Source organism: Canis lupus, chromosome X (genome assembly GCF_003254725.2).
Source record: "Canis lupus dingo isolate Sandy chromosome X, ASM325472v2, whole genome shotgun sequence".
NCBI lineage: Eukaryota > Metazoa > Chordata > Mammalia > Carnivora > Canidae > Canis > Canis lupus.
Genome location: NC_064281.1, coordinates 114,797,860 through 114,811,086, shown reverse-complemented (window position 1 = coordinate 114,811,086; position 13,227 = coordinate 114,797,860). Strand labels below are relative to the sequence as shown.

The 13,227-nt window shown below is 38.5% G+C and overlaps 1 protein-coding gene across 1 annotated transcript; it reads left to right on the top strand.

The window, feature by feature from the left end:
* Positions 1-12,293: 12,293 nt before the first annotated feature.
* LOC112668571 (TSC22 domain family protein 3-like) lies at positions 12,294-12,475 on the top strand. The gene has a single exon (XM_035712359.2). It carries the CDS (start codon positions 12,299-12,301, stop codon positions 12,473-12,475), a length of 177 nt encoding a protein of 58 aa, XP_035568252.1. The 5' UTR covers positions 12,294-12,298.
* The last annotated feature ends 752 nt before the right edge of the window (positions 12,476-13,227 follow it).

The window sequence follows — 13,227 nt, the reverse complement described above, 5'->3', positions numbered from 1 at the left end:
GTTTCTACTCTAAGAAGTTCACTACATTTGGAATCATTACATACTGCAAGCTTCAGAATTGAGAAGGATTTTTTTATTCTGACCTTTTTGGGCATGTGTATGGATTGGTTTTATGAGTTGTTCTTGAAGAGCTCACAATCTGGAACCTATTTGCCTATGTGCCTAATTTTAAAACTTAGACTCATATAAAAACAAGAATTCCCATTAATTTTGAAGACTTCCAAGTTATACTGCATTGTTTTTCCAGGTTTACTGTTCCTGAAAGGGTGACCATGGAGGATGATTTGAGAGTGGATGAAAGTTTATTGATGCAGTTCTGTTTTTTTTCTCCCTGCGTGGTATAGAAAAGAGCAAAGATACTGAAACTTGACAAATTTCTTGGCATCTGACAATAAAAACTCTATATCACCATATCATATCAACAGACAGAATAAACTTTTCCACCATATTAAACCCCTACCATTAAGAGACTAGTTTGATTCTGACAATATCAGATAGTCCCTCTTGTTTGTAGAGAAAGTTCATTTTACTATTAACAATGATATTCAGTGGGGTCATTCTTTTATGTTGCTAATGCATTTATTTATTTTAAAAAATATTTTATTTATTTGAGAGAGTACAGAGGGAGAGGGCGAGGGTGAAGCAGACTTCTCGCTGAGCAAAGAGCCCAACACAGGGCTCGCTCCCAGGACCCTGAGATCATGACCTGAGCTGAAGGCAGACATTTAACTAACTCAGTGACTGAGCCACCCAGATACCCCTTGCTAATGCATTTTTTTAAAAGATTTTATTTATTTATTCACAAGAGACACAGAGAGAGAGAGAGGCAGAGACACAGGCAGAGGAAGAAGCAGGCTCCGTGCAGGGAACCCAACGTGGGACTCAATCCCGGGACTCCAGGACCACGCCCTGGGCCGAAGGCAGGCACTAAACCACTGAGCCACCCAGGGATCCCCCTTGCTAATGCATTTAATACAGAACTCTGCATTTTAACAACTTCTACCTTAGGAGGATCAATTGAATGGTATAGATAATAGTCTGCAGTAAGACAACAAATGAACAAATATGTGAATTCTATTCCATAGCTTCTCTATTAAGTAATTTGATTTCTCTAAAATTATGTAGTTATTAAGTTTGTTTTTATAATAAGAATCTAAGTTTTTTTTAAAGATTTTATTTATTTATTCATGAGCAACAGAAAGAGAGAGAGAGAAGGGCAGAGACACAGGCCAAGGGAGAAGCAGGCTCCACGCAGGGAGCCCAATGTGGGACTTGATCCCCGTTCTCCAGGATCAGGCCCTGGGCTGAAGGCAGTACTAAACCGCTGAGCCACCTGGACTGCCCACGAATCTAAGTTTTTCTGATCACCATTTCCCTTTGCTAAAGCACAATAAGGCATTGAATTAAAGCACTGATTCTCCATGGGTTTCCATTTACCATAGTTTGGTCAGTAAGTATAGCCCAAGTGAAGGTCTTTCTTGGCTTCCACTGTACCTCCATTTTTTTACTCACCTCCATCCTCATCCCCAGCCTTGTTTACATGTGAGTGAGAGGAAAAAGAATAGGAGATGCAATCAAAGATGTAATAAGAAGTCTTTCCAAGAAAATACAAGTTTCAAGTTGGCTGGCATAGCTGCAGTATAAGAAAGATATAGGGAAGGGTATGGTGATATTCAGAAGTCTATACATGACTAATAGCTACCAGAAATCTTCAGAGGGACCACAAAATCAAGTTTGCTGTTTTAGGATGATCATTCTGACATCACTGGAAAGGATAAGATAGGGATGAGCATAAATTCCAAGTGTTCATACTTAGATTCGACAGGTATTTATATACGAGACAGTATTTTCCCTGTATTCATTTAATCCTTATCCTGCCTGCCACAATTCCGGATTCCAGCCATTCAATGAACAAACCCATGCAATGTTATGTCTCTTTCCTTTTGCTTATATTATTGCTATTTAAAAATGTACCTGAGGGATGTCTGGGTGGCTCAGTCAGTTAACTATCAGCCTCCAGCTCAGGTCATGATCCTAGGGTTCTGGGATCAAGCCCTGCATTGGGGTTCTTGCTCAGCAAGGCATCTGTTTCTCCTTCTCCCTCTGTCCCTCTGCCAGCTTGTGTGTATTCTCTCTCAAATACATTTTAAAAATGTACCGGAGATTTGTTTTAATCAGGTATAATAAGACACACAGACATGGAAATGACTGTCATGGTGGAAAAATTCATTCATAGTTCCCTAAAAACAGAAAGTATGGTATACCACATAGTGCCATATGGGGAAGCATCAGGGCCAATCAGGAAGTAGAGAGAGTGGGGAAGACATAGACAAGAACCTTTTTTGTTGTTTCTATGGGAAAGGCAAAACAAAGCAGGGTAAGAAAGCTTGGAATTGGCTAGTTTGAATAATTTTAGTGAGCTCTGGGATATGGGGGTCACCCCTATTTGTCTGGTACCTGGCCCTGGAGTGAGTAGGGCAAATGGACAATGACCTAGAATATAGGAACTAGAAAAAGAAGGTAGCTGGGGAGTCGAGGCTTGGGACTGGTTGGCTTGCATATAAAGGGTGAGCTGTTTGCTAACTGTAGGAATTAGCTAACACTAGAAGGGGCAGTCCCTTCCCAATGGTCAGCAAGGCCCCAGAGACCACGGTGTCCAGAATACAGAAAAGAAGGAAATACAGTTAATACAATTTCCTCAGCCACTCTTTCTTTACTATGAATGAAACAACTCATGATTCAAAGTTTGATTCAAATGTGTCTGCTTCTATCAAGTCCTTCCCAATCCCTGCAGTCAAAATTAATTGTTCTCCCCTTTTCGCTGCCAAAGTCTTTTGTTTAGAGTTCTTTTTAAGTACATACAACAGCTATGATCTAATAATACAGGTGTGTATGGGTTACTATCCCCCACTTCAAAAAATAGAAAATATATTTTGGGTAACAAATATTTATAGTAAGGACCTAAACAACATAATGTGACATGAAATCCACAAAAAGTGTTATTAAAGTTGCCCCAGAAAAAAATAATAAAGTAGCCCCAGAACAAGGAAGAATTACTGGGAGTTTCTTATCAACAAAACAAGATACTGAGTTTATACTTAGAGAAAGAATCAAGTTTATACCTGTAAGTCATAAATGGGAAAATGTAAGCAAATAATGACAGAGTCAGCAAAATGTCTAATTGAAAGTACAATGCCTATTTAGAAGTAAAAAACTTAATGAAAAAAAAACTTAACTGAGTGAATTTTTCCAGTACTTAGACATCCAACTGTTGGCTTGACTGTTCTGTTTGCTTGTTAATTATTGAATTGGGAGATTTGGCATTATATAGGCACAATCTCACCTGCGGACCACACTACGCTTGAGATGTGATCAACTCTTAAAGCACTGAATTGAACATACTTAGTAAATTTGATTTAAAGAACTCTAAAAGAAGTTGTCTGGGTGCTCAGTCGGTTAAGTGTCTGACTCTTGGTTTTGGCTCAGGTCATGCTCTCAGGGCCCTGGGATCAGGCCTGGTGTTAGGCTCCATGCTCAGCGGGGAGTCTGCTTGAGGATTCTCTCTTTCTTTCTCCCTCTCCTCCTCTCAACCCCTTCTCAAAATAAATAATCTTTTTTTTTTAATAATCTTTTTTTAAAAAGAACTCTAATAGTATTTACTAGCTGTGATTCTGGTCAAGGATTATAGCTATTTGTATACTACTGAATAAAGAACATTCCTTCATGTGGGAAACCTGTCCTCTTTGTTTTTTTTTTTTTAAACTTGTCCTCTTTGATAACAAGGATTCAGAAGGCATGTACATAGAATATAGCCAACAAATGTGACACATGAGGAAGACATCTCCCTACCCAGAATTTGACCAGTGCTTTCTAATGAACCAATATATGACACTAAAATAAAATAGTAATAATAAGTCCCATTATACATCAATCTAGTCAGTTGTAAGGATAGAAACTTTCTGTAAATAAATATTTATTGGATGTTAAGTCAAACCCTATGTCTTACACATAGTTCTATATGAACTAAAAATTAATACCAGCAGTTTCTATTTATACTGCAGTTTTTAAATTTTACAATCATTTTCACAACCTATTATTTTCCTTTTCAGTTGGCTACACATAACGGTTTAGGATTTATGCCAATTAGCCATGGTCCATATGGATGTCTTGATGCGCTGTGTTTGTAAGTAGGTAGGAATCATGCATGATACACTGCAAGACATTTAATGCTAAATATGATCTGCCATTATAGCAATGGTTTCTTCTTGGGCAGAAGATAGGTAGGTGGATTCTTTATTCTTTCCTAATTCAAGGTGGTACAAAGGAGGCTATTGCCAGGGGACAGACTTAGCATGAGAACATGTGATAGAGAAACAAGAATCTATATGATGATTGGGTTTTTTTTCATGGATTAAAAACACAAGTGATTCTTGGCCTGAAGGTGAGTCACAGATGGACAGGGCTCAGATGGCACATGAGGATACAGAAGTGAGTAAGATTCCCTAGTGAGAATTGAAAGTGCATCTTGGCAAAAGATGAATTTGTCCCCTATATAGTGGGGTCATTACACACAACCCTTGCCCATCCTTCCATCTGGTTTCTATGTCAAATAGCATTAATCCAGTTTTTAGTGGTCTGATTCTCAATCAGTCCAAACATAGCAAATATCCCAGACCTATACTGAAATATACACATATATGGTTCCATTTGTATGTAACTGGTTGAGAGTATATGAGAGGTAATGCTCACATCACTGAAATGAATAAGTGTGTGTAAAAAGAAATCTCATTCTTATAACTTTTCCCAATACCCTTATCATTTTATCTTGAACACTGAACTCTTATCGTTGAAAGAATTATGCACGTTAGTGAAATAATTACTGCATAAAATGGAGAAATTAAGAAGTGATTCAGTATTTAAAAAAATATGACTGTTGAATCACTGCTTAAAGGAACAATAGTTTACTTCCTTCAAAGGGAAAAACAACCCAGAATTTAATAGTGACCAGACTTTCTGTCCTATAGATTGAGAGTTGCTGTACAGCCATACTTAGCCAAGTAATAATATCAAGGTCATGTTACCATTATTACTCCTAGATCATTAAAAAAATGGAAGGTGATTAACCCAAAGTGATGTACCTTACTGAATTGTTTTCAGTCTCTGCTTATCTTTATGCTTCACTGTTGGATCAACTTAAAACGAGGCACAAATCCACTGAAAGTCTCCTTAGATATAGGCTTGTCCCAAAGAAATGAGAAGCTACTATAAAGTTAGCTTTATATGCGGATCAACCTGAAGGAGAAAATCAGCCCAAGATTTTGGATGTTTTATAAGTCATTTTGAAATTTTGGAGACAACCTAATAATTGCAAACTATTATTGAAGTATCACTTAATTGACTATAGGAAGTTGTTCTTTGGGGACACCTGTGTGGCTCAGTCAGTTAAGTGTCTGCCTTCGGCTCAGAGTCCTGGGATCCAGCAGTGTTGGGCTCCCTGTTCTTCCTCTGCTCCTCCCCCTCCACTCGTGCTCTGTCTCTCATGCTCTCTCTCTCAAATAAATAAAATCTTTTTTAAAAAAGAAAGTTGTTCTTTGATAGCATCCCAGTGACCTAAGCAAATTAACCTCCTCTCCTCACAAATTGTATCAGTTGCACTCAGAGACTAATATACTGGGGAAAATTGGCTAATAGAATGCATTATTTCACAATATGTGAACATACACAGGCTGCCAGACATGAGCATTTGTGGAGTTCTTTTTGTATGTAAAGCCTTAAGCTAGTTGCCATGGGGTGACACATGAAGTAGAAAGCATACTTCCTCTTCTTGACATGTTCAGTCTCATTGAGTCAGAAGAATTCATATTCATGGGAAAAAGTGACTTTGGAATTAATATCTAACAAAATATTAATAAGCAGGAAAGAAATGGTCCACAATGAGAAGGAAAATAGCAAGACATAAAGTAAGGAATGCTCAAGAGTGACTCAGCTTTTATTGAGTCTTTGGTACCTGTATAGGAACTAAACCCTGAGTGGTGTTATACTAGAGTTCCATCAATACTTTTGAGCAAATGGAAAGAAACAGCAGAAAGCTATGCTGGCAGTCCTTCAAATGAAAATATGCTCACTGATGACATGGTCCACCTCATATCTAATGTGAACAGATTGTGGAAGGTCAGAGGAAAATAAAAAGGATGCACAGAGATAGAACCAGCTAGAGACCTTAATTAAAGCAATCCCACTTGGCTGTTAAAAAGAAAAGAAAGAAGCTGCCTCAAATAAAAAAAAAATATTTCTATAATAAGGATTCCTTTAAAAAATAACAACTTTACCAAGAATGTAATATAACATTAGCCTAATCGCATAGAACTTTGACATACAACAGTATATCCTTAACAGCAGTTTTACTGAGAAACATGCTGATTTTTTTTTTGCTCACCAAATACAAATAATCACAAGCATAATGTTTTTCTAGAGTTAGTACTGTGTTAAATAAATGCACTTGGTCAGTCATTTTCCCTTGTTAGCGTCATACTTCTGAACAGAGACAATTGAGAATGGATGTAATTACAAACTATTCACATAGTTTGTACAGAACTATTTTTAAGCATTCATATTTCAATCAATAGTGCAGAAGGGAACTATGGTAGAAATATTTTCTATTCTGACTATATTTGCATATTTGTGTCAGTTGCTTGATTCAAACCAATTAGACTACAGTTATCTATGAAAGCCATATGGTGCACAAATAAAGCACACAAGACCAGTTAAACATCAAAAGTGTATCATTTGCATAGTTAGAAAGGAACACTGACAAGGAATATATTTATTATTCAAGGACTATACTACCTAATAGAAAGTACAATCTTTATATTTTAAATCTATATGTACTGAAGCAAATGATTACTCTTCAAATATTTGTCAGTGTTGTACCAACTTGGGGCAAAGAGCATAGAAAATGAGTGATGCGAGGAACACGATTCAAACAACTGTTTAAATAAGCTTGTGTAAATTGTGTTTTTCATAAGTAAATCAATGACAGAATGACCTTCTAACATTCTACTGGAATTTCTGATTTAAACTTTTCTAGTAGGACTATTCTTATCAACACTTAAGGATATAATTGTCACTAATTTATTTAATTATTCTTAGGACATTTTTCTTCTTAAAAAAGTCTGATCTAAAATAAACATATAAAATATAACTTTATTTTAGTGGACTGTTTTTTTAAAAAAGCAAAACAAAAACACACAATTATGTTTAGGTCATCTGAGGCCAATGGAGACTGTGGCAGAATGATAGCCACCGAAGATGTCTATGTCTCAATCCTCAAAACTTGTGACTATAGGGATCCCTGGGTGGCGCAGCGTTTTGGCTCCCGCCTTTGGCCCAGGGCGCGATCCTGAAGACTCGGGATCGAATCCCACGTCGGGCTCCCGGTGCATGGAGCCTGCTTCTCCCTCTGCCTATGTCTCTGCCTCTCTCTCTCTCTCTCTCTCTCTCTCTGTGACTATCATAAATAAATTAAAAAATTAAAAAAAAACTTGTGACTATATTAATTTACATGGTAAAAGAGACTGCAGATGTGATTAAGGTTGAGGGTCTCAAAATGGGGAAATTAACCTGGATTATGTGGGTGGGCCCAACATAATCACTAGGCTCCTTTTAAGAGAGAGACTGTAGTCCCTAGAGTACAGAGTAGGAGATGGGGTGATAGAAGCAGAGAACTGTGTGTGTATGCGGTGAAGGGAGAGATGGAGGAAGAGAAGGAGAGGGAAGGAGAGAGAAAGAGGAAGCGGGAGGAGTTGAGAGAGGGAGAGGGAAAGAGAGAGATTTAAAGATGTTCTCCTGCTGTCTTTGAATATAGAGGAAAGGGCCACGAGTCAAGGAATGGGCAGCCTCTAGTAGCTAGAAAAGGCAAGGAAATTAATTCTCCCCTTAAACCCCCAGAAGGAACACAGCCCTGTAGATTCATTTTAAAATTATGAGCTCCTTAACTGTAAGATAATAAATTTGTGTTATTTTAAGCCAGTAAGTTTGCATCAATGGGAACTAATATAGAATCTCTTCCCATGAAAGTTTTAAACTACCACTTAAAACTTTTCTTGCCTCTTCAAATTGTGCCCTTTTCAACAGACACATCATCAGGGGAGTGACTTGGTCACTTACACAACACTTTCACCTTGGGATATCCAATACATCTATATGTCTTCTGGTCCTACTGAGATAGTCACTCATATTTTTTCAAATAACTCTCCTTAATTTTTAATGTGTGTCATGATATACTGGACACAAAAAATATCAAGACATTATTATTTTCCAATATTTCAGAATTTCATTTTGCTTATGCCATAGTATGAGACCGATCACCTTACATGCATGTGCCTCGTTCAAGTTTGCTCGTTACAATATGCATGTATAATCAGACTTGTAAATTTGAATGTGAGCTAGCTTTGAGTGGACTTATATTTGGAGTTAAATTAGTCCTTTAAAATATGGTTCTTCAATAACTGATGATAAATGTTCAAATAGTATTCTCCATCTCCCACAGTGTGGAGCACATAGCAGAACTCATTAAATATTGGTTATAAATAATCAATGAAGTAATCTTGGAAACACAAATGGAAGAATTTGAAAAATCAAGGCATAGCCTCTTCGGAACCATTTGGTGATCAAACTGCTCGTAAAATGTAAATAATACTTTAAAAAAAGCCAACAGACATAATTTTTATCTTCAGTTATACCATATTAATTTATAGAAAAGCTCTTCTATTATTCCCAAATTCATATAAACTTTAATCTTTCCATGTACTATTTGTATAAATGATGCTCACTAGCATTCTTGATGGATTTGGTTTTGGGGATTGAGCTCTGTCTTTATAAGATTGATTAGTGTCAACGTTCTTCCAATATTATTATGGGATGTCAAAGAATTAAGTCAGTCATCTGTCTTATCACCAAAAGGGGTGACACAAAGGCTGGATGCCACCGTGTCAACCATTTTGAAAAGGGATTTCTGAATTAGAAAGGAGGACAAATTAGAAATGGCCTTGTAGGTCCCTTCTAATCTTGGAGTCTATGATTCTACTCTCTAGCTTAAAGATGGCTATCCACATGTATTATAGCATAGTCAGCTTAGATTGCTTAGCTGTTGTCACTAATCACCATGGCTGAGCTATTTCTGTACCATCTTATCATCAGATTCATGTAGGCCTGGCCATGCAGGAGAAATATTCTCATCATGAGTATATTCAACTCAGAAGGGATTCCCTTCAATTTGCTCTTTAACTTTTGTAAGACAATTTCAAAATTATGAAATTACCTCAAGTGCTAGCAACAGGATATTTTCCTGGGCAGAATGAAGAAGATGCAAGAACACTGTCTTACAGTGGAAACTCAAATTCAGCATTACAAAACACTATGGAGGATGTAAATTGGGCTGTCATTCCCCTCTGGCCTCTATTCTTAGTCACAAGTACATTCCTTAAAGAACGTGTCATTTCATAGAAAATACATCATTCTATAATCACTGAATCAGAGAAAGTTAATGGACATTATTTTGGATCAAAACAATACAGCATTGCTCTCTCTTTTGTGCTGGAAGTTCTCAGTATAGTAATTATTTACAAAGAGGAGAGTAGTCCTTATTCAAGGAAAAGATACTATTGTACTATTGTACAAAGATACTATTGTACTATTGTCCTCATTTGTGGTCAAGTGTAGAGGGCAATGTAGGAAGAAGCCATAACCGAAGGCTGTCCTGTGTCTGAATCCAAAACAGTTTCATATGTCTTTGAGTTTTACAATCTTGATATAATTTATTTTTCTTCAGTATAGAACTGTCAAAAATATGTATTAGTGTAATTAATTGAGAAATACTTAGGTACCAAAGCCCTAAGTATTTCTCAATTAATTACACTAATACAGCAAAAACCTGGGTTTTGTTAATACCCTATAATTTCCCCCCTCAAGGTTGAGGGTTTTGCCTCAAAAAAGGTTCTATTTCTCACTGGAAAGCAAATAAAAACAAATTCAAAGCAAACATAACCGGGACCTCTTTAGGATTATTTAAACACTGAGACATTATTCACTAAAATCCCTTCTAACTCCAACCACCTGTGTGTATGGGGAAGTTATCAGTTAAATGTCTGGTTTGCTTTAATGCATTATTTATGTTATATCATATTAATTAGTAACATGATTATTAGGATGCCCAAGTGCCATGTTGTTTTACATTGTTCATGCAGCTTTATTTTATCTTTCATCACTGACCCAGACTTACATATATGTCACATATTAATATTAAATGTACTTATTAGCTTTGTAATGGGAACTTTTCCCATGCAAATTCAAATTGAAATAGCCACTCAGAGATAAAGAAGGAACAAGAGTCTAAGAGGTTCTTAATCCATTAGCCATTTCTCTCTAGGCTAAAGAAGGTCTGAGAACCCATATCCTGCCAGTATTGTATAATTGGCAGACATGGAAGCTAGCAGGTTTGGCCAGGTCTGATTGAGAAAGTCATGGTTAAAAAAAAGAAAAAAAAAAAAAAAAAGAGAAAGTCATGGTTGAGGAAAAAATTTGTGACTTCACATTCTTCTATTCAGTTCGAAAGAAGGAGCTGCCAGGATTGCTAACAACTATTTTACATATGAATATAGATTTTCAATTGACTTCCATTTCAATAATTTATTATACACATTCCCATGTAATCAGGTACACAAATTGGTAAGTAGCGGAATTAGTATTTGAACAGAAGACTTTCCAATTTAAAATCTCCTGGTATACACAAAACAGCACACGGCCCATCTAGGGCCAGTTCAAGTTTTTAGCTTTCTTCTAGTTTGCATAGAGCAAGATTCACCTTTTGGTGTGTGAGTTTTGACAAATGCGTAGAGCCATGTCAGCACCACCACAGACATAGGGGAAAGGCTCTACAGCTCCCCTCAAATCCCGTCAAGATGCCTCTTTGGAAAGAAACCTTTCTCTGAACCTAATCATGGCAAAAAGAAAGAGAGAAACAGAAAAAGGCAAGAAGAAGGGAGGGGAGGGTAAAGGGAGGGGGGAAGGAAGATCCTACTCCATTCCTCAGTTCACAGGTGAATCTTTCCCTTTGTCCTCTGGCCACCAAGAGACTTTTCTAGGAGTTTTCTCTCTGAGGATTTCTAGGACTTGGGACAAAGCCAGGAGATCAAAGAGGAAAACAGCAAACTATCAAAAAACAAAACAAATAAAAAGCCCACAAAAACAGGAAAAACCCCATGGAGCTTGTGCTCCACATTTTGAATTCCCTCTCCAGACAGCCCAGTTACCATACTTTTCAAAGTCCTCGGGTAGTTGCTTTTTATATTCAGCCCAGACTTTTTTTTTTTTTAGTGGTAATCAGTGGGAGAGGGGGGCTGTAATAGGCTTGAGAAGCATGAGAAGTTCAGTTTGAATTTAAGAAGGGAACACAGAATCTTTGGTGGAATAGTTCAACTGCAAAGGGCAAAATTAGCGCTACTACCGCTTTGCCTAGATTAGCACAAGGAGATGCTCCGTGAGCAATACTTAAGGTAACGTGGATATAAGCCTGAGCAGGTTAACCTTTATCCTGCAGCTGAATTTTAACAAGGATTATAAAGCTAAGATTAGTTTTGACACATCTTGCCAGTAATGAATGAAAGATATCTTGGATTTGTCACTTCTGAGGTAGGAAGTTCAATGAATTAAAAAACCAGGTTTCTAGCATATGCATGAGAGGTAGGATATCCTCAGGATGCCTAAGACTCCTGTTGTTCCATCCTGAACTAAAAGTTTTGGTCTACTCAATTATTTCCGCAGATTAATTTGTTATCTCTATAACCATACCTTTTTAATATCCTACCAAAAAGAAAACTGAACTTCAGGGGATATGATTGCCCTCTAGTGGGGGCCACCCAAACTGCAGCCCACAATTACCAGTGTCTCCAGGAAGCTCGGAGGAAGAGCCTGGCAACATCAACTACAGTGTTAACATCAAGAACTCTATTTGTGCTTATCCTAAAGACACAGAATTTTGCTGGATGTTTCATTTGCTATGGTCCATTCTTTGTGCTATAAATAGTGGCTTTCTTCAAAGTTCCTACTTTCAAATAGCAAGCACTGGTATATTTACAATAAGAAAATAGAGGTTAGAGAGGCAACTGGAGGCAGAGGGGTGGTAGGGCCGGACAGGGGGCTGGCCACCAGCTGTGCTCTGCTGGGGAGCAGGAGCCAAGAAGGAATTCCTAGCTAGTGTGGGGTCTTGGGCCTCTGGGGCCACTGACAACAAGTTCAAGCCATGGATCTGGTAAAAAGTCATCTGATGTATGCAGTCGGAGAGGAGGTGGAGATGCTGAAGGAGCAGATGGGAGAGCTGGTAGGAAACAGCCTCTTGAAGACCCTGGCGAGTCTGGAGCAGCTGGAGAAGTTCCAGGCCCACCTGAGCCTTGAAGAGTCAGTTCCTAAAAGCCCATGAGTGCCTGAGACCCCTGGTAGTTTTACAGTGTAAGTGGGGTGAGGGGAGCAGAGCCACTAAACTTGGTCTACCTAGTTCTTTCCAGGTTTTGGGTTCCCCAGGTATCATCTCACGTGGAGACCTTTACACGTAGCATAGCTGGTGCCAAGAGATGCCCCCAGGATGTGGCCACCTGGGCCCACATCCATGACAGACCCCTGACAAAGGGCAGGTCCCTGGAGGCTGTGCCCTGGTGGCTGCCAGGGCCTGGGCAACTTAGCTGCAACTGGCAAGGAGGAAAGGTAGTGTGAGATGTGATGCCAGTTTACTCCAGAAACTGTAAGGGGTCTGGTTTTCATTTCCATGGACACCTTCAGCAGCTTTGCCTGACAACCACTGTTCCTATGAGGAAGGTGCTTGTGGTTCAAGCGGAGGCAACCTCTCTCCCCTCCCCTGCATGGCCAAGGCAGGGCCATGGATAGAAAAGATGGAGCCAAGTCAGCCTTCTGTTGGTTAATACGGTCTAATGCATGGCTTTATGCACAGCCCAGTGTGGGATTACAGCTTTGGGATGACTGCTTACAAAGTCCTGTTTGGTTAGTACCGGCAGAGATTTTCTCTACAGCCACACACACGTATATAAGCCCATAGGGCTAGATCTGTAACTTAGGGTAGTGATGTATACACACACACACACACACACACACACACACACACACACGTCTGTGTTGAAGGGCCTAACAGGCTTTGGGTGTATCAACCCGTCTCTTATC

Excerpts from the sequence above, each read along its gene's own strand:
- LOC112668571 (XM_035712359.2), top strand. The coding sequence starts at position 12,299 with ATGGATCTGGTAAAAAGTCATCTGATGTATGCAGTCGGAGAGGAGGTG.